Consider the following 21,026-nt stretch of genomic DNA (forward strand, 5'->3'; position numbering starts at 1 on the left):
TAATTGCTGATACACTTGATCAAATAAACCACACAGTAGCCAGAAATTTTGAGCTTACGTTTATTGTCACATACTCGTGTACACGGGGTTTAGAGCCCTAGTTAAGACCGGTGCAAATGGGTATTTCCAGGGGCCTATAACGTGGCGTAAACGCGTTGTTCCAGATAAAGGGGACCATGACGGCGGCCAAGATCTGGCCAGTTAGCTGCATTACAACAGAGTCCGGGTTTCCGTGAAAGATGGCCGGAACTAGAGTCTTGGCTGGGTTCATTGAGGCTCCTGTTAATTGGCCCTGGAAAAGGATAAAATGTTCATGTCATGTTCATATCACTTGCTTACAAATACACTTTCTCGATTTTCCAGTCATTTTTAAAAAAAATATGCTGCTTTAAAGAATTTAAATCAATTATTTTGGATGCATTTGCAATCTTAAAATTAAGTTTGTCATTCCTGTTAAGATTCATAAAACTACATATTCTTATTCTCTGGGAAAACCTAAAGTTTCTATCAAAATTCCATCTTTTTAATTTATTGTCTTTTCCGTTGCTGATTATTTCAGCGTCATGAGATATGGGCCTGCGATTATAAATTGCGATTGCGGAATGTTTTGAATTGTTAGAAATGCTGAAAGATTACTAATCTTTAAACCACCAGTTGAGTTTGACACACTTCAGAGTGATTTTAAAAGATTATGGCTTTCCATACAAAAACAAAACACTAAAAGAATATTCGACCTAGTTTTAAAACATTTGGTGTCATATTAATTTTTTTCATTTAGTAAATATATAATATATTTGAAAATGTTTTTTTTTTAAATTGATAATCTTCCAAAAATTTAAAAAAAAATTGCCGTTGACTCAAAGATACTGAACTTCAAGGAACGAGTGTATGCTTTTAAAGTTATCCCAATAATATTTCCAAGATGTATTTAAGCCCCATAAAGAACTATGTTTAAATAGTGCCGGTTTCAAACTTACCCCAGCAAAACTGCAGGCGATCACCAGGAGTCCCATTCGAATGGTGACCGAGTCCAGGAATCGTCCGTTTCGCACATCCCACAGGGCACACCATCCGAGCACGAAGACCGCGGTCAGCAGGCACTCGATGCTGACAATCTGGGTGGGGGTCAGACTGGCCATCGGTTCCACAAGACAAACGGCCGGCTTGCTGGCATCCACCACTTCTTTGGGTAACAGTTGGAGCAGAAGGAAGTAGCCAGCAAATCCACCAGCCAGCTGACAGACCACATACATCATCATCAAATCCGAGGCTATATAGCCCATTAAGTAGCACGAGATCGAGATGCAGGGATTTGCATGGGCTCCGGAAACGAAGCCAAACACATGCATCACCACCATCACAGCCAGTCCGTAGTGAACGCTATTGGAATAAATTTATAATTCAGAATCCTGAGCAATATAATAAGAACGTATCACCTGGCCACCAAACTTTTGTTTTCGTCACCCTGGTTCATCGAATCACCCATGCAACCAAAGAGCATCAGCAAAGCGGTAGCACTAAACTCACTTAAACCTCGTATAAAGGTAAAGAAGTCCCAAATCATCGTGAGCTTGCACTTATATTTGTGTATCACAGACGATTTAAAAAGAGAAATAAAACTAACAAGAAGGTCCTGTGTAATTGTGAGTTTTTATACTGTTGACTACGAGTATTAAAGTGAATGTGTACTACTTCAACTGGTAACCAGAGAGGTAAGGTTTACTTTGATCTATTCGGGTTTTTCCAAAAAATCTAACAACAAATAAAAAAATATTAGAAAAAGCCTTAATGGTCAGGAAAAAAACAGTTTATGTAATTGCTACCATTATATGTTTTACATTTCCTCCACTCCGTTTTTTACATTTCTGTCCTTACTCTCCTGGTTCGCTTCGTCACTTTATGGACTGTGATAAATAATCTAGTTACCCCAGAAAAACGTTTTAAAAGAATTCCAAATACGGTTATTTAAAAATTTTTCGTGTTCATAGTTTGTAATATGTTCCGGAGGGCATATAAGGTTTTATCATTTTTACAGCCTAGGCATGTCTTGGCTAGGAACAGCTTAAAGTGGGTCTTTCGGCTCTGTGAATTCCCCTTATAACACCTTATTATTACAGTAAAAGACGAACTTTCAGTGATCTTTTTGATAAAGGTGGCAAAGGCAGTGGCGGAATCGAACCTTACCATGTAGCAAGTATCCTAAAGTAACTACCTATCCTAAAAATAATTAATAATGGTGTTTTCAAAGAAACTATTACAAGTAAACAAAGGAAAAGAGGCGCAGATCTTGGAACTAACCGCACAAATCGAGTCCCTCGAGATGCAAATTAAAGCCCTTGAAAAAACCAAGTCAGCTGAGGCACAAGCTGCGAAAGGCGAACTTATGGTAGTCCTTAAAGAGCTAAAAGGTGCCCTCCGGAAATTAAGAATGAATAAATAAAAATAAATATGTGTAACGTTCTATTTAATTTAATTTAAAGCAACGGTTACAATGGCATTTGTCTTTCAAAGCTCTTCCAAGCGCAAGGACCTAGAACTAGATGAACTAGATGACTAACTTATATGCGTATCGATCATTAGGCATCTTTCACGATTTAAAAGTCTTATGTTTGGGCCCTGTTTTGCAGAGGTTTGGGTCTCAGCTACTGCACATTGTAACATTAATTTTAAAGATACTTTACATTTGTTAGCACACGTTTATAGCATACTTTCTGGCTTACTTTGAATTTACATATATATTTAAACATTGTATTATGAAAGTTACTTCAAAATTCAATAAATTTGTACTTTGGAAATACTTTCAAATTTTTCTAGATAATCAAAATTGCCTGTTTTCATTTTTATTCGAAGAAACATGAATATAAATCCAATAATCCGTACCATATTGAACCACTTCCGAGCTTGCACCATCAGGTTAGTATTATCAAGTGCCGATTAGGATACTAACATAATAATGTTAACAAATAGGAGCTATCTAGTTGTCCTGCCAGATCACGGTCGTATAGAGAAACAGCTAAAACTGGAGGAGCTGATAACGGTAAGATATTGCTTATCAGGATGAAGTAATCAGCATTAAACTGTACTCACAGGAACGTGGAGTCTTGGATATGCGATCTCTAGAGCTTTCACTTCAGCAAAAACGCGTTGAGGCCAATCTAACAGATCTAACACGTTGCATAAGGGGCATGGAGTTTGATTTGAAGGTGAATTCCGATCTGGAGAAAAAGGAAAACAAACAGCCACGTGGTACCTCGCATAATTCCCCGCCAAGCGATAAGAAATCACCCAAAGTCGGTGGTTTTAGCGAATAGCAAAATCCCCTCGGGTACTTCCCGGTCCCTGGGGCAATAGTACGGGTATAAAAACACTCATTTCGCCGGAGACTGGTATTCAGAAACATCTGAGATTGCCAACCATGAAGCTGTTTGCCCTGTGCTGCCTACTAATTTTGGGTCTTCTGGCATGCCTGCCCACTCCCGGCGCTGCCTCGCCATCTCGTGACAGTGGATCGAGACCGGGATCAGGATCAAGATCCGGTAATCCCTTCCATCCACCACCTCCACAACAACGACCATTCTACTACGATGCACCAGTTAGAAGACAACCTTCCAATACAATGTACGCTTAAACGATAATAATGCAACAATAAAAACGAGCGTGTATGAATCGGGGACTTACATTTTCTTATCAATAAGAGGCAGCCGGCTGAGAATGTGAACATCTGATTTTGTTCACTTTTTAAAGCATGACGTGATAAGGGGGATACCGAACAAAGAATAAATTGTTTGTTTTTTTTCAAAACAAAAAATGGTTAATAGTAATTAAACGCTTAACAAATTCCTAAGGCTCCGACGTTTTTGAAAACATTTTCCCATCTACAGATTCGCTATATCGAGTTAACACCGTTCGATAAAAATTTTAAAGAAGCTATTAAGTAATTTTGAAAAACCTGCTTTTGATCACTTGTCAAAATTTTACTTAAATACCCATATTATGTGTTCCTGCCACACAGGTATTAAAGTTTCCAGAAGTTAAAAAACAATGTTTACTATGGCGCGAATTATAAGCTCGACAACATGTACCAGACTGTTATATACACGGAAAGCACCTTCTCATATAAGTATGCCTCATAAGAAGATATGGATTAGCTTACACAAAAAGAACGGCTTAGTTTTTAGAGACCACTCCGTTCTAAGCACGAAAAATGTCATTTACAAATATCCTTTCAAGTAAGTTTTTATTTGCATATTTTGTCCATTATTTATTTTTTTCAAGATCCCACAGGCGGCAATACTCCGACAGACTATACGAAAAAGGCAGAGGAGAGGAACTTAACTATTTTCTTAGGCTTGTGTGTATACAAAAATATCAACATTTTAATCATCTAAAAAACGATCATCGTATAGGGCAGAGAACAATTTATGAAAATCAGAAAGAACAGGATTCAAGAAATTACCAACGATATCGAGAAATTGGAAAAAGAGATCCAACAAATGGAAAAGCAAACAAGTCGCCGGTCACAGAAAAATAAAGAGCTTCTTATGAAGGAATTGCAAGCTCTAAGGGATATGTTAGAGAGATTTCATAAAACCTTCGAAAAAGAGAACGAATAAAAGATCTCAGATAAGTAGGCTATCAGTAAAAAGTTTGTCTACAGCTTTTCATCCATTTTGAAATACTTAAAATTATTCATTTAGAAAATTTAAAATTTTTTATATATCTACAGATCCAGACAGTCCAATACCGTGAGAAATAATGCTTAAGGTCGTAGAAAAGATAATTCAACTGTTGCGACCCAGGATATGTCAATTCACGCAGTCCAATAAGTGAGTAAAATGTTGATACTAATTGTATTGCAGTCAGTTTAAAAATCTCTTTATCTAGGAACATTTCCAAGCATTTATATGAGAAGGCTAGAGCGGAGGAGAATATTCATTTCCTTAAACTGGTTTGTGATCTGGAGATAAAAAATAAAACACTTTACTAACATCCCACATTTAACCAGCAAAGAGAGCAGCTGAAGTCCCTGCGAGAAAAGATTCTCAGCCAGAAGAACGAAGTCACGACGAAGATCATTAAAGTGGATCAACAGATACAATCGTTGGAAAAATCTAAAACAGAAGATAATTCGAATACATAAAAAAATCCAAAACATTAGAACCATGATGGAAATTAAATAGTGTGGCAGAAACCGTAACCATTTCGTTTCTTTCTTTCGTTTGTATTTTATTTAAAATAATTTGTATCTTTCATTTACACGCTTTACAAAGAAGCCTTCTACGACAACTGAAGCCCCTCTTCATATTGGAGGCTTGCTTATACGTACGGTACATATATCATATATGGTAACAATTTGTTTTTTGCAGCGCAAATGGAAAATAAGATATTTAAAAGAACTTTCAAATAATATGGCATTTAAACAAACATATATAGCGGTCGTATATATATCAACATAGTCTATACAAAGATAAAAATAAATACAAGTACAAGTAAAAATCAAAATCAAAATCAGAGACGACTGCCGATTGTAATGATGCATTTACATATAATAGAGTTCTTCTCTTACTGCTATGAAAAGTAATCATTTGTGCATTTCATAAGTGTTTAAATCGTTAGTGGTGGTAGCAGAACGTAAACTGAAGTCAAGAACGTAAGTACAATACATTTGTGGTAGTTGAGCAACTTGGAGAGTGTTTCCCATACGAACTAAAACTATTAACTAACTAAACTTGACTTGACTTGGTCAAGTGCTGGTTAGGCCAGAAGAGAGTGTATCTGTGTGTGTCTGCTATCTGAGTGTGTGTGTGCATCTTGTGTGTGTGCTTGTGAGGTAGGCGATTCATCATAAGATTATGGCATACTTCCGAGCGCCTCCTGTTCCTCGCTTGGGTTGTTCTTGGGTCCTGTGTGTCGGTGTCGGGGGGGATTCGCTTCTAGCTTTCAAATACTGATCAACAATGCCAGGAATGTCTCTCTGTGTGTGTGTGTGTGTGAGTGTTGGTGTGGGTCTGTAGCTGTGGATCCTGCTTTCAACTTAAGTCTAACTCTAAGGCTAACTCTAGCCGATCCCCCAGCCACGCTCTCTGCCTGCGAACGTGGCCACGGCTATGGGTTTTAATTCTATAAACTAATGTAACATGAAACGGTGATGGGCTGCCGCTGCTCCTTGGGCTGCTGCCGCACTGCCTCCTAACTGGGCAGTCGCTTGCTGGCCAGCTCCTGCAGCTTCTGCAGCGCCAGCGTCTTGTTGATCTCCACCAGATCGCGACTGTGCTTGGCCGCCTGCAACTGCACCTCCAGGATCTTCATGCGCATCATGTGCTCCTTGTTCTGCATGTCCATGAACATGCGCAGCTCAAAGTTGCTCTGGTTGCTGCCGTTGACACTGGAGCTGGCTGCTGTTCCTGCGATGGCTACTCCATTGCTGCTGCTGCCGGATCGCTCTAAGGCCTGGCATTCCGCGGAGGCTGGCACTGAAGCGGTCAGGATAGCCGGCTGGTCCTCGCTGCCCAGGACACTGCCGCTGCTGGTGCGTTGCCTCTTGGCCAGCGGCTTCATGCCATCCTCGTCGTCCTCGTTGTTGTTGTTATTGTTGTTGTGCTGGTGATGCATGGCCACTTGGGCCTGCGCCTGATGCTGCTGAATGGCAGCCGCTGCCGCTGCTGCTGCACTGGGAAATTGGCCAGATCGCAGGGCATTCAGAGCCTCCAGCGTGGCGGATATGTTGTTCATGTTGAAGTTGGCCTGGAAGCCGGACATGTCGGCTCCTCCGGGCAGGAAGGCACCGCTCGCATCCAGGGCACCGGCTGCGGAAAGTGTGGCAGGACTCTCGGCCTCATGGATTCCATTGCGACTGATGCTGTGATTGGGTGACACACTCAGACGCTCGCCACCGCCATGAATGTCGCTCTGGTTGAGATGGTGAGTGTTGAAGGTCTCGTTGAAGGTCTCGTTGTTCTCCTCCTCCTTGATGTCCACGTCGCACAGCTCCTGCGGCGGTGTGCGGCTGCTGCTTAAACAAACAAATCTCAATGAAAATCTCGTCAAGCTTTCACAGCAAGCCATCAAACTTACTCATCCATATCGTGCTCATCGGCATTGAATTTGTAGTCATCGCGATACTCAAAACCCTCCTCCAAAGCCAGCGGTATTTTGGAGTAGTCGATGCCATCCAGGGCCTCCGATTTGCAAGCCTTCTTGGCCTCCTGCATGAAATCCCACACCTCGAAGGTGAATGGCGATGGCTTCTTGCGATCAGCCACCTCGGCTCCGAACCTGGCCAAGCGATTGTTGTAGTCCAGAATCTCATTGCGAGTGCAGGCTGGAAGATAAGATTTAAATGTTAGATACAACCATATAATATATTAAGATATTTCTAAAGTACTATAGAAGAAGTACTCCTATAAACTTTTAAATGACTACCTACCTTTCATGCGTCGCCATTGTTCCTTGAGGCGATTGCAGGTGCGATCGGTGCCAAATTGATTGGAGAACTTCTGGTGTATGATCTTCCAGGCCTTGTTCTTCACAGCCGTAAGACCGGCATCTAATCTTTTGTTCTCGATAATGCGCATATCCTTGCGGCACAGATCGAGCAGGTATTTCTTCTCCTGATGGTTCCAGTTTTGGGTGCGTTCCCTCTTCTTATACATGTTCATAGAGGGGCTGTTCATGTACTGTGTCATTTCTGCAAGTATTTCATCGAATTTAGAATGCCTCGAAGCAGAGAGATATAGAGAGCCATTTGCCTAACTTACCCGTCTTCAAGTCGACGCCCTCCAGCAAGTTGTGGTTGGAATTTTGCCAGTTGGCGGCGATCTTCATAAAAGCCTCCAGATCGGTGGCCGAATACTGTTTGTTGACCTGCAAAATAAAAAAGAGTAGCGAGAGGTAAGAAATCAGACATCAGTAATGAGCAGCCATTGATTAAGCCTCAAATAACCGGCACAATCTGAATCGCAAGTCCCAAATACTTGAGCATGCAAAACTTGTGCCAAATTCCTCACCATACGAAAGTGCTTTTGGGACGCACTCCAAAAACCAATGAACCTGAACGATGATGAATTCGGGCAAAATCGAAGACAATCGAAACAAAATGAAGTTTGTTTTTCGTTATTAAGCACATCAATTAAATTTTTGTTTGTCAGTGAAAACAAAAGGATTCTGATTCTGAGCCGAGAGTGCTTCTTTAACTTTTTCTTTTATTTTATTTCTGTGGAATTATTCTACCCTGGATGATATCTGACTTTGACATGACTGCCGCTGATATTGCCGAGCAGCTATATAGATGCAGTCACATTAATTGATTTTCAATTAGCGGACAGGCGGACAGATGAACTGGGGAGAGAATGGAGGTGGAGGTTGGGGAGGTGTGAGCGATATCGGGGATATAATGCTTCCATAAGGCGTAACGAAATGGGCTAAAAAGAATATGAATACGAACAATCGAATGAATTGAACACCCGCAAGACGAAAAAAGAAAGACAACCAAAAAATCAAATAATGGCATGAAACGCGTTTTAATTTATAAGCTAACAAAACTCACAAAAAGCAGCTGCCGACATTTTGTTTGGTTCGAAAAAGTATCTGTGTGTTTACTCAATACCCGAGTATTTGTGCGGCCGAGTGGGGTGATCAAAAGTCATACTGACAGCCAATTATATCTAATCAAGTATATTCAAATGTACTATATAAATATATCTGAGTATGCAAATATTCAACATGTTCTTCAGTCAAGTTCTGGTTAGTAAGGAACAGTGCTAACCATTGGTTTATACCACTAACTGAGATCAAGTACAAATATCTGAATATTATTTATGCAACGTATTCTTCACTCAAGTTCTGGTAAGTAAGAGTAATCACCACTTAAATTACTCACACAAACGAATTTAGAAAATGACATTGGTAACCACTGGTTAAGAACACCCTCATGAGTTATTCTTTATTAAGTCAAAGAAAAATTCTTGTAAATATCATCTATGTCGAAATAAACTGTTTACTAAGCCGGGAAGACCCTAAATTGTAATATGACTAATAATATAATTTTTATTTGCCTGAAAGCCAAAAATTTTATTTTCCCCTCCTCAAAAACAGCTCAACTGTACTTGTTAAGTATCGTCTCCCTAAAAACTCTCTCATTGATCGCTTCCCCCAACACAATCGTCAATCCTAAGTACGTTTTATGGTGCTTTATTTTATTCCAATTTTGTTCAGTCGTTCGCTCGATTCGCCTTCTTCTGGCCCCTCCTGGCCATCGAACACCCACAACTCTTGGCTGTAGAAACTGCGCCATGTGTTCAATATTTATGCCGTATCTGATTTACAATTTATATATATGCGTACTTTGTACATACGTCTTACTTATCTAGATATTTATGTACATTCGTATTTATCGCATACTCAAAGACTGAAAGGAGACTTAGTCATTGGAGAATGAACGCGGCGCGTGCGCTTATTATTATTATTATTATTTGTACTCTTCCTATATATAAATTCATATTTATTAGCAAACAATTAATTATTACTGTCGACTATTATGGGAATGTTTAAATTTTAGTCATGAGTTGCGGGGTGGTTGCACCTTTTATTTTCGGATGGTACACAGAAACAAAAAATTTTGTTATACGATGATCAATTTTGTCATTCATTTATCAGTTTATTTGACTAGTGATAAACTATTAAATTTATAAATCGCTAAAAAAAATCATTGATTTTTTCGACATTACCAAAAGAATACATTTCAGGAAAACAGGATACATTTTTTGACAGTGCATACAAAGAATGCCAGAATCATTTAAATTCGAGTCTGGTGCCGATTATTTGCAAGGGTGGGGCTCAGGCTCAGCCAAGTTAGTCAAAGATGAAGTTGGAAGAAGATGCAGACTGTGAAATTCTGTATCCAAAATGTATCTCTGAAATGTCGCAATTTAAAATCATCACTTGCTTTGGCTTCGGGGTAAAAAAGGATCTCTCAATTAATATGCTGATCAATTGACGTATGTTTGCCGATTTTGGTTTGGAAAGTGTCTTTACGTAAATCAAATATATATAATTGTTTTCCTGCCACTCCACTTTTGGCACTGAGTGCTCGCACATTCATAAAAATAATCACTCCAATCAATGTGACTTCAAAATTAAGCATTGAAATTAAATAAGCAAACTGGTTTAGATTTTGGACGTTTGTGAGCGTGTGTCTATGACCGTTTGTTATCTATTTTTTTGTGGCCTGTTAATATAAAAACGAAAAATAATTACTAGATCTACATGCTCTACTCGAACTTAACAATTGTGAACCTACACACAGAGCGAAACGGAGCAACAAAAGTCAACCTTGTGCCTTAAAATAAAGCAAGGCATTGTTGCCCACCGCCGCCGGAGACTTATAGTTATAGACCAGACCAGACCAGACCATGTCCGATATATATATAGTACATAAGTACGTATTCCGAAACGAAATCCAATGCCCCGGCAGGCGTCTGTGTGGGTAATTACCGCAAATTAACGAACGTATTCTGCGGCATGCCTTAGTATCTGAACTATCTTTGTCATCAAGTTAAAGCAGCGTTATACGTTATAGTTCAAAGTAAATGGGAATGGGAATGGGAATGGGTTATGATATAAGTGGAGCACACACATTATTATTACTTTTATAGTGGAGTACAGCTATGGTCAGACCCCGTCTAGATCCGAATCTCTGAACCTGGAATCGTTAAACTTTCAAGCACTTGAAATGATTTTACAAATTTCCTACTTCTGCTTCTGCTTCTGCTGCTTGTATAGCCTTGTATAGCATAAATTTATGTATTATAATAATTGTATGGAGAAAACTAAAAACGAAATGTCATCGAACGTTCAAGAGACCAAAAAGAGCTCCCCATCCTGCAAGATTTTATTTTTTTTTTTGGGTCTTTCGCCTCAAGTGGCAGGCATTCATTGATTTGAATGTGTGTTGCGGTGCTTAAATCAGGGAAAGAATAAGAAAAAATCAAAGAAAAGAATTTGTTGTGCCCTGTTTATTGTTCTAACGCTGTGTGGAGAAGTTCCAGGCCTAAGTGGCTGCTCCCATAGGTTTAACAATTTTCTCGTAATACCCCAGGGAAAGGGGGTCTGTTAAAAAAAATTCTTCTTTAAAACAAGTTTGAGAAAATAATCCATATTTTTGGAACGTACTATTTAGTTCTTGGAAATGTGAGAGTTAAATTTTTATCGGCTTAGCCTCTCTCTGGGGACTGCCAAAGTAATTTCCATAGAAAGCTAAAAACTAAGAGACCCATTTTGCGTCAGTTCAATGAGTTTGTTGACTAAGATTTAAAAATAGTGATATTGCTTTATCATGCTAATTTAATCAGGAAACCAAGAAACTTCCATATCCGATGTGAGTTTTTTATTCTGGGAAAAAACTATGTTTATTTAATCATAGCCAAGTTAATATAAGATAGTTCAGTTAGGATGCTCTACAGCTAAAAGCTGTAGATATAAGTCCAATAATTCCTAGCCACATTTTATGGTATTTATCTTAATTTGTGTAAATTACTTTTTTGCAAGAATCGGTAGTTTGGGTGGCGGCAAAGTTTCTCCTTTAAATGCTGTTCAGCTGCGGCGCAGCTGACGGAAATTGACTCATGGCTCGGTTCAGTTCAGTTCAGTTCAGTTAAGTTTGGATCGACTGAGGGCGAATTATGCTCCAGGTGTGCATGACACGGGTGCCGAAACAACAAATTTATTAGAAATTTGCTGCACACAAAAATTACACACACAGACTTTGGCACATTTATGCAAACAAATAAACTAATTTCATGACGCACACGCGCGCCTGCGCAGTTGTCAGCAAAATATTTAGTTGTGCTGTGCGAGTGTTTGTGTGCTACTTACAATTGTAACTAGCTGGGGTAAAAAAAACTATAAGATTTTTCTTTGTCAAATGTGGCTTTGTCTACTGCGGGCCTGGCCTACACCCAAAAATAAACGGGGAGAGAGCTGCACTGGGAAAAAAGTTTGCTCACAAAATTTTAAATAAAATAATATAGGTTTCTCAGAATAATGTTTTAATAATACAGAAATTTTATTGGAATGTAAAGTAATGACTTTAGTTTTTCAAAAAAACATTAGCTACAAAATTGTTAATAATATACATTTCTTGGAGTATTGTTTGTATTTTTTCGAAGGTATAGGAATGTTTTTCGTGACTTTTTTTTCAAAATATAAATTTTCTTTAAGATTTTTAATAAAATAATAAAAGTTTTCGAGATAAAACAAGACACAAGTTGTTATAAATCAAAAACATTTCTCTTTTAATTATTTAAAATTAAAAAAGGAATAAATATATATTTTTTTAAATCTCAATTTTTCTCCCTGTGTATAGATATAGAGTGGGGGAAAGACGTAGAAAAAAGGTAATAGAAAAAAGCTTTGGCTCGAGCGGGTTCAGTGACTTCCACTCCTCGTCTGCGACGGCGACAAATTGCGTTTTGTGCTGTGACAATTGCCAGGCATCGCAATCACAATCCACCTTTGCGCATGCGTAGGCCTAGACTTACTAAATTATTATTGTTCGGTTTCATTAGTCAGCCCGAAAAACCCGAAAAAAACGGAAAACCGAAAACCCAATATCCAAGCCCCTCGCATACGAAATTGCGCAGCTGTGCATAGTTTTCGAATCAAAACCAGGCTGTGTGACAGTCGTAGATATCGTCAAGTCAAATGGATTACCTTTATCTTCGATTCCCAGGCACTCGCACACTCCCCCGAACAATTGGAGCACTCTGCATTCGTGTACATACTTAGGCCACATATATGCTATATGGCCTGTGTTTCGACTCAACTTTCTTGAGCACACCCTGAAAACATGGCTGACAAGTTCATTACTCCGCTCCATCCATTCCATCCACAATTGCCACAAACTTTGTCGAGCTGCTGCTGCTAACTGCCTTATATGGGGCCCCCACCAATTGGTATTTGTTATTGTTTTTATGCCTTTCGTAGAATGAAAATTGGTTTGTCACTCGACTTGCTAAATGAGTGTGGTACATGGTAACAACATTCAGCGATCATAAAATAGCAGCGTGCTCGGAATAGCTGGCGACTCTATGAAAATATGCTGATATTGTAAGACTTCAGGAAGTTAATCTAGGCTCAAGCTAGCTAGTCAAAAGAAATTTTTGAAATTTAATCTCTGCAATGTAAAGAATTTTTAAGTCGAATTCCATATGATGTTTCTTTCTCTATTTACTACAAATTTAAAATTTTAAAATGTAAAAGAACTTCTTAGGTGAATTTCATGCGTATTTTTTATTTAGTAATTTAAATTGTAAATGGCCAAATACAGTATTAGTTGTATTTCGGATTTATTTCTTGCTAAGCAAAAGTGTGAACGAAATGTATAAAAAACAAAATAAATTATTTACTATGTTAAGACTATACTTTTGTATGTATACTGAAAAATCCTTTTAAATTTTTTAGTATAAATTTGACTCTCATTTAGTATTAAACTAAAATTTGTTGCTTATAGATCCTGCCAACAAGGCCATATTTTAAAGCCTGAACATTTTTCTAATAGACTGTTTTAGTAATCTCCAATTACCTAAGCTACTTATATCGATTCAGAGGCGTACGCATTTTCGAGCTACATCTTGATGTGGCTTAAAAGTGGGCTGCCATTGCAGTATGTGCCCGATTGGATTGTTATTATTATATCTTATTTATAACCCTCTAACCGGGCGGACTGAGACCCGAAAGCCCAGTAAAAAGGAGGAATGAAAAGAAAACAATTCTAGACAGTTCAGCCGAGTTCAGATGGGGCATTTGCGGCATTTTTGGTTTAGTCATTTTCCAAAAATTCATTTGAATATCGAAATTGTTTAAGTATCCATATGTGCTTGTGGCGGTCGCAATGCTTAAGTGTGTGTGTATCTAATTTCTATTTGTATTGGGCATTAATGCTTTCCGACTCTCTACGTTTTTGCCCCCCTCCCCCAAAACAAAAAACTTCTTTATAATCGCATCAAGTCATGATTGCGCCCCAACTTCGAATCAACTTTGGTTTTTTTTCCCGATCTTTTTTTCTTTCCTTTTAAATGTATTTTTGTTGTAGCTGTTGTGTGTGGCACTTGAAGGCGTTCAAAATAATTTCTGGTTCCATTTAAGTTGGACTTAAAACGAAAACTGAACACTGAAAACTGAAACTCTTCAAGTAGACAACAACTTGCCCGAAAAAATCGAAAGAAAAAAAAAACAGAAAAATAAAGAAAGCCCTTCCCCGCTCTTGAGGTTTCTCGACTTGTTTCTCTTTTTTTTTTTTGGCATTAATTGTTCCATGAACCGAATCTAAGATTGATTGAACGAGTTGAACGAACCGAGAGTAAAGTCGACTTGAGTCGTCCCGCAATGTAAATTATGGCACTGCGATTACCATTAGAGGCAGAATGAGTCGGGTCTTCGACTGCGAATGAGACACGAACCATTTAGAATGATTTGTGCTTCGATCTGCTCCGATCTCAGGCCTTTTCATACATATATCGATCTTTGGGCCAATGGCAACATACTATATACTTTATACTATACCATATAGCTGGGCTGACCACGCCCAAATAATGGCAGCAAGTAGCCGACGCCTTGTCATGTCGCAATGCGCCATAATAATTACAAATGATCAGATGTCAATTTTTATGGCGATATTATTTTACAGCCTGCCCGCCGGCTGGAGTTTCTTAAACAAATGAAATTTATTGTTAACGGTTAGTGACCCGAATTACACGTATCGCTTATTTATATCTCAGCGGATCCGATAGATGGATGGTTGGTTGGCTGGATGTGTATGTGGCTTGTATCTTTAAGTAGTAAACAGCACTCTGACTCTGACTCTGACTTGGCCCCTTAAGCGTTTTAATTGCGCCAATGCCCGAGTGGAATGACGACCGCCTACAATAACTCGATCCGCAAAGCTCCGAGCGGCGATAATGTATCTTTGTATCTGATCTTAATGTGCTCAGAGCCCAGAATTCAGAACAGAGCAACAACAAGCTTCGCATGAGCGTTATTAAGTACTTGCTGTATAGTCTCTACTGGGAGCTGAATTGATCAAATGAAATGAACACGGTCATTATGGACATCTTACTGGCGGCTATGCCCATTCAATTGAGGGGAATATGATTGGAATTCGTCTGGGAGAAAGTCTTCAATCAAACCACAGAGATGATCTATGTAAAATAGGTCCTCTTACGGGTTGTTCATTATTAGAACTTACCTAAACATGCTTTTCAGAGGGTCTGTATTTAATACTTAAAATTTAATTTAAAAACTAACGTAGAAATTTAATTACAATCCTTCCAAGTAATCAATATCAACTAAATCTCTTTGACATAATCCCAAGTCCTGGCATTAAGAAGCAGCTTTTAATAAATAGCTTTACTTGAAATTCCTCCTTGAAAATAAAAGCAAGCAGTTAAGATTAAAGAAAGCTTATTTCTGTAGACTACTTTTACAAATTTCAATTAAAGCCAAAATAAATAAAATCCTGGCTGTCCTTTCAATACAAACCCCATGAAATAAGTGCAAAAATCCAACCCCCACTTCCACCCAATTGACAAATGCTAATTCTCGCTTTTCAAGATACATTTTGCATTTGGCACTTGAGTTATGCCAAGGCATTAATTCAATCCATGAGCATGAATGTTATTCATGCCGAGCGAATGAAAAAGTAGCCACGCACATTACTTGCAGCGTTTGTCAAAGCGGGTAGGAGCATATCTATATCTATATCTACAGATACAGCTACAGATACAGATATACATCTGTGTATCTGGCGGATTGCCTTCTGAACTCATTGCTCACTTTGTCGCCCCATTCCTGGAACCCACTATGTTTGTTCTTTATGATTTCGCACGTACGCACTCAGATTGAATGACTTTCAGCTCCTGGGAAAAAGGAAGGGAATCCAGAGCATGGAAGCGGAAACTGCAGCTGGGTCAGCAAGCCATTGTAATCTGGTATCCAGACTCTGGCCCAATTAATAATATCTCATAAATATCGCATGGCTTTGCATTGGCGGTGCAATCGCAATTTAAATGTTTGACTTGGGCTCGTTTATTCACTTATCAGGCGGCTAAAGCCAAAGGAAGAAATTAATTTAATTGCGCATAAAGTACAAAATTGTTTAATTATGCCAAACAGACGGCGACACTGGGCACAGAGCGCAGTGGAAAATGTGTTAACTAATTCTAGGTAATTTAACCAACGGCTGATAAAACCGAAACCAAACCAGGGGAAACGCTCCCATTTGGCATTGTGTTGACGCCTTCTTTGTATAGTTTATAACTTTTTATTTCCCCCTTTTTTCTGCCCCCCTTAATTTACGTAAATTGTTGAAAAAGAGCGGGTGTGCCATCTTGGGTGCGTGAGGTATGTAAGCCATCTTGGACTTAAACTACAAAAGACACCGGAAATAGTTCCACGAAGCTGATTCTATAATTCGCTTTTAAAGTGTGCAACAAGCGTATTAGAAATTCGTTGAACACCATATCCCGGGGTTTAACTATTAATTAGACACACATTTGCCCACATGGTGTCCGGTTTCAGTGATTTGCCGTACAAATTTACTTAAGCATTTGATTAGGCCCAATTGATAGTAACACAAGAACAAATACGCACTCATAAAGATATGTACAAACACACATTTCGTATATATGTAGGTACATTCGTATAGGCATGTCTATGAAGACTGGGTGCAGTCATGAGTATCCAAAAATAATCACCTGGGCTCTTATCGAACTAAATAAATATTAAATTGTAATTAAAGTCATGGGAACGAATGGCTCGTATGTATATATGTGTTTGCCTAGCTAGGTCAACAACAAAATGTTAAGACTACACATAATTTAAAGCTCTTTTGTTTATCGATGTCGCACACCTCGGCGTGTTTTTTTTTTGTATCTGTAATTGATAAATAAGTCGACGAGACTTTGCCTAGCATTAAGTCAACTGATATTTAATTGCTAATTGCATCGTTTAGGGAGCTTACGACTGTCCCGTCCACTATCAATAAACTAAACTAAGTACCTTTGATAGATAACCTTAATTAAGCTGTCCGGCAATCGAATTCTTTACATTTCTTTTAACTTTTCAAGTGACAAAATAGCCAAAGGCGCCCACAAACAAAACCCCATATGCCAAAGGAAAAAAATAAAAGGTATAACACAAAAAATACACAAAACCACAAAACAACGAAAAATTTGTTTGTAGTGCACACCTGGACGCAGTTGGGTATCTAGATACTAGAATCTAGTCCGCCCGGCAACAATCCGAATCCGAATCCATTGATATCGAACTGGAGTTTGGAGTTTGGAGTCTGGGGTCGTGGCTGTAGGTCCAGTATCTGGATCTGTGTGCCCGAATTTCCACCTCGATTATTATGCGCAAGTGTGACGCATGAATCATACTTATAACCCATATAACCTATATAGCCATTTATTTGTGGCTGCCGCCGCGGTTTGCCATTTGCTCGAAAAGTCATGCGCTTTAAATTTTAATAAATTAATTTTTGCCTTTTGCTTTAGTTGCCTTTTGCTCGATGACTACCTCTAGTATAGTTCGAAATGCATATATGCCTTAAATATGACTGGTCGGTCAATTAGTCGGGGAATAGAAATGCAAGTGTGCTCTGAACAATTCCCAGTTTGGTGGGGCATCTATCGTCTCCTTATACGAATGAAAATCTTCTAGTCTTCTTTTCTGTATTTATGCCTAATTAATTTATTGGAAAATAATGCAACCCATAAAAATCCTTCTAATTTACCTTGCAGCTGCAGATTAAATTATCGTTCGCAGATTCAAAAAAACCAATATCAAGGTAGATGCAAAGACTTCGAATGATGAATAGATGTTGCCCAATCGAAAACCCAAATCAGCTGTCAAGTCTCAAATTAGTCGGTAAAAAAGGAAGCTGAGCTCAAAATCTTTCTCGGGGTGTGTGTACCTATAGTCTGTGATTTCAGCCCCTTTTTGTTTTAAATCAATGCCAAATGGATGACCGACCGAAGAATATTTGAAATTCAGCATAAAAAAGGCTGACGACATTTTTAATCCTAAAACCGAGACTAAAGTCAGAGGGAATTCAAGGTGGGGGAGTGCTGGTTCGTGATCAAATCTCCGATTTTAACGCGCATACCTGCGTGGCGACGATCGTGCGATCGCATCGGGGACTCGTATTAAAATATATAACATCCTCTGCCCACTCCCCCGCACCCCCAGTGCACGTCCCCCTCGCCTTCTCCTCAATGGGAACCTCAAGTCGTAGAATCAAGATTAGGTTTTAATAATTCCAAGTGAGTCGCTCTCGCTTCCTCTTCGGCTGAAAACATATATCTGTCGAAGCTACCAAAACTGAGACGTGTGAGGGATTAGCAGTCTCTGTGTGTATATGTCAAAGTATCTCCCGATTTACTTCAAGTAAAAACTGAAATCATGTTACTTTCGGATTGGTCTCTTTTTTCTCCCTCTGACAAATTCGAAAGAAATTAAACAAGCTAACATATCGGGGGAAAAGGGGTGTGCGAGACGAAAGGAAGTGCTGGCTTCTCTTCGCATCCAGCTATTAAAATACAGAACACACCCAAAAAATATTTTAACGACAACGAAAACAATCAAAAGCGAGAAGAAGACCGAGGCTCAGAAGCGCAGAGGGACTCTGATGATGATGACAAAAGGCAGATCGGGGTGACAGCGCGATTTATGCCTAAATGGTACGCGTTGAAGCATAAGTTATGCCAGCGAGGAGAACAAAAGTATCTCGCAGATACGAACCAACTGCAGGCAACGGCAATTGCCTGGGTTAATCATTACTGCGTACATCTGGAATCGAAATAGGAAATCTTCAAGTATGAAGGTACTTAGAAGGGAAATGGTTAGGTATTATCTTTGAGATATCTAAAGGATCGCTGCAAGATGCTTCAAAGTTGGTTATTTAACTAATGATATTTTGGTTTTCATCTTTAAGATACTCTCCCTTAAAAAACAAAGAAAAATATTCTAATTATACTCATCTTAAGAATTTGAAATACTGTTTTAGTTTTTTTCTTTAGGACCCTTAATGTTAAGAAGAATATTTTAAAGAGCAACCTAAAATAATTTATAATTGTAGGAATCTCAACTATATATTATTATTATATATTATATTTATATATTATCAAATGTATCTAACAGATATAGTATCAAGATCTCTAAGAAACTTTCTTCAAAATATCTTATTATAGCCGATAGTGTTTTAAAGAGTATAATAGCTATTTCCAACATTAGAAGTACAATTTAATTTCCACAGAAGTATCTCCCCCTTATGCGTTTATTTTCGACCTTTGCCGAACTTTTACAGAACTCTAGCCCACGAATTAGCTCCAAAGGACAAATGGCCTTCGGCTGAAGTATTTCTTGAGTTGAGTTTTTGAGTCCATATCACACAGCTGTCATTATTCCAATAACTGGTTGGACATACAGACGCACACATTCGACATTCGGCAGGGCAAATAAAAAACCCAAGCAATGCGCAGTTGTTGAAATTGTATTGTACAAAAGGAACTGAGCAGGGGAACTCGAACTCGAACACACTCATAATCACAGAAAGAGACGGGTAATTCAAGTGAGAAAGAGACCGGGCGAGGCTCACTATAAAATGTTAATCCTATTTTATTAAGTGCACGCCATGCGAAATTCTGAATTCCCGGCCACGACAATGAAGATCATTATGAGGATGATGACGCCGTCGACAACCCCTTTTGGTGCTCTGCCAGCCCAGGCTTTGCTCTTTTTCACCACTAACTGGATGCCGGAGACCCGCTCCCCTATATTTCGCCCTGACCATATATCAACTTTAGCTAATCTCGGTATCAAGCGAAAAAATTCCTATTAATTCAGCAAAACTTCAAAAGCAACTGAAGGGTATCGGGAAAAAACAAAAGTCGAATGTGGGCCAAGTTTACTAAAATCAGACATCTGTGAGAGAGATCTACTTGATATTCAGTTGTATAAAAGGATTATGGGACTTTAAAATAAGACAGGCCACAGTAAAAACATCATTACACATAATATTCAAGAAGGTATTATATAAATTCGATTCTAAACAAACTTTGATGAAATATAAATTAGTATCCAAAACTAGATTTAAGCGTGTTTTATTAAAAATAATTGTATCTGGAAAAAGGTATTTTAGATCCGAATGTTGGGAATACAGTTTTGAATATAATAAATTTGAATTTGAGTGTCTAATCATCATAGTCTTAAATTAACTTCTTAAACTATATTACATTTTCATATTTAATTTGGAATAAAAACAAACACCTTTTTATTGAGGTTGTAAGATATTTTCTGTGCTACCAACTTATCCCTTAATTGCTAATAAATCGTTTCTAGTTAAAACACAAAATCTGCCAGCATTTTAGCTCAACTTTTCCACTTTCTGTCATTCTATAACAGACAATTTTGGGCGTTGCCCACCGGCTACCTGCGATGATTTATTTTGTCCTGTGCTGATTATAATTTATGAAAATTTCAAGGCTATCGAGATATGCTCTCATCACTGGGTCGAATAATATTGATATTTTCGGGGCGAACAATAAGCAGAAAATGCGTTTCCATTTCACGATTATTGTGACTAATTGCGTTTGATTGTCAATTGGTTTGCATGTTGCAGACAAATAAATTAATGGCCCATCAGGGGGAAAAACAGGGAGCAGGAAAACCGAAGTTGAGCGGGTCTTTGGCCCGCATGTAAACACATGGAAAAGCTGGCGGCTTGGAAAATGCTAAACCACGAATTTCGGTGGCGTGAAAAGTTTACCCCCCCCAAAAAAAGGAGGGCGACGGATCGGGTTAAACGGCATACCCAATTCTCGCTTATGGAGGGAAAACAAACATAAGAACTCGCCTGAGGGTACCATCATATTTATAAGTCGATTGCTATTAATTCGTTACTTAATTGCTTCTCTTATCGAGAGCCCGAGTCGCGTTCTTAGTTGGGTGAAATGCTTTGTATTTCATAGTCG

General features: G+C 38.6%; 7 protein-coding genes across 10 annotated transcripts in view; 5 read left to right on the plus strand and 2 right to left on the minus strand.

Moving 5' to 3' along the window:
* Positions 1 to 46: 46 nt before the first annotated feature.
* On the minus strand, positions 47 to 1,668 carry Eglp1 (Entomoglyceroporin 1). Its single transcript, XM_017074174.4, has 3 exons — positions 1,437 to 1,668; positions 978 to 1,380; positions 47 to 292 (listed from the first exon to the last, which is right to left on the minus strand). The coding sequence occupies exons 1-3, from the start codon at positions 1,562 to 1,564 to the stop codon at positions 98 to 100; spliced, it is 726 nt and encodes a 241-aa protein (XP_016929663.2). The 5' UTR covers positions 1,565 to 1,668; the 3' UTR covers positions 47 to 97.
* Positions 1,669 to 1,916: 248 nt separating this feature from the next.
* LOC108008956 (uncharacterized) lies at positions 1,917 to 2,462 on the plus strand. The gene is made up of 3 exons (XM_017072867.3): positions 1,917 to 2,067; positions 2,118 to 2,190; positions 2,249 to 2,462. Exons 1-3 carry the CDS (start codon positions 1,997 to 1,999, stop codon positions 2,438 to 2,440), a joined length of 336 nt encoding a protein of 111 aa, XP_016928356.2. The 5' UTR covers positions 1,917 to 1,996; the 3' UTR covers positions 2,441 to 2,462.
* A 305-nt stretch (positions 2,463 to 2,767) lies between these two features.
* LOC108008802 (uncharacterized) lies at positions 2,768 to 3,311 on the plus strand. The gene is made up of 3 exons (XM_017072706.4): positions 2,768 to 2,913; positions 2,968 to 3,037; positions 3,090 to 3,311. The coding sequence occupies exons 1-3, from the start codon at positions 2,855 to 2,857 to the stop codon at positions 3,309 to 3,311; spliced, it is 351 nt and encodes a 116-aa protein (XP_016928195.2). The 5' UTR covers positions 2,768 to 2,854.
* A 104-nt stretch (positions 3,312 to 3,415) lies between these two features.
* IM18 (Immune induced molecule 18) lies at positions 3,416 to 3,666 on the plus strand. Its single transcript, XM_017072707.4, has one exon. It carries the CDS (start codon positions 3,416 to 3,418, stop codon positions 3,626 to 3,628), a length of 213 nt encoding a protein of 70 aa, XP_016928196.1. The 3' UTR covers positions 3,629 to 3,666.
* Positions 3,667 to 3,957: 291 nt separating this feature from the next.
* On the plus strand, positions 3,958 to 4,613 carry LOC108009584 (uncharacterized). 2 transcript variants are annotated; one of them, XM_017074055.4, is made up of 3 exons: positions 3,958 to 4,229; positions 4,285 to 4,351; positions 4,407 to 4,613. In XM_017074055.4, the coding sequence occupies exons 1-3, from the start codon at positions 4,042 to 4,044 to the stop codon at positions 4,611 to 4,613; spliced, it is 462 nt and encodes a 153-aa protein (XP_016929544.2). In that variant the 5' UTR covers positions 3,958 to 4,041. The 2 variants fall into 2 exon arrangements, with proteins under 2 accessions (XP_016929544.2, XP_016929543.2); XM_017074054.4 differs by having other exon boundaries at positions 3,959 to 4,229; positions 4,276 to 4,351.
* A 113-nt stretch (positions 4,614 to 4,726) lies between these two features.
* LOC108009586 (uncharacterized) lies at positions 4,727 to 5,143 on the plus strand. The gene is made up of 3 exons (XM_070994583.1): positions 4,727 to 4,826; positions 4,885 to 4,948; positions 5,006 to 5,143. Exons 1-3 carry the CDS (start codon positions 4,756 to 4,758, stop codon positions 5,138 to 5,140), a joined length of 270 nt encoding a protein of 89 aa, XP_070850684.1. The 5' UTR covers positions 4,727 to 4,755; the 3' UTR covers positions 5,141 to 5,143.
* A 57-nt stretch (positions 5,144 to 5,200) lies between these two features.
* apt (apontic) overlaps positions 5,201 to 21,026 on the minus strand; it is a 40,542-nt gene continuing 24,716 nt past the window's right edge. For all 3 annotated transcript variants that reach the window (XM_017074049.4, XM_017074052.4, XM_017074050.4), the window contains exons 2-5: positions 7,758 to 7,863; positions 7,427 to 7,687; positions 7,075 to 7,321; positions 5,201 to 7,009 (exon numbers count right to left, since the gene is read on the minus strand). In XM_017074049.4, coding sequence (XP_016929538.2) covers positions 6,190 to 7,009; positions 7,075 to 7,321; positions 7,427 to 7,687; positions 7,758 to 7,863 — 1,434 coding nt within the window. In that variant the 3' untranslated portion in view covers positions 5,201 to 6,189. The remainder of the gene's footprint in view (positions 7,010 to 7,074; positions 7,322 to 7,426; positions 7,688 to 7,757; positions 7,864 to 21,026) is intronic.

The sequence above is a fragment of the Drosophila suzukii genome, chromosome 2R (genome assembly GCF_043229965.1).
Source record: "Drosophila suzukii chromosome 2R, CBGP_Dsuzu_IsoJpt1.0, whole genome shotgun sequence".
NCBI lineage: Eukaryota > Metazoa > Arthropoda > Insecta > Diptera > Drosophilidae > Drosophila > Drosophila suzukii.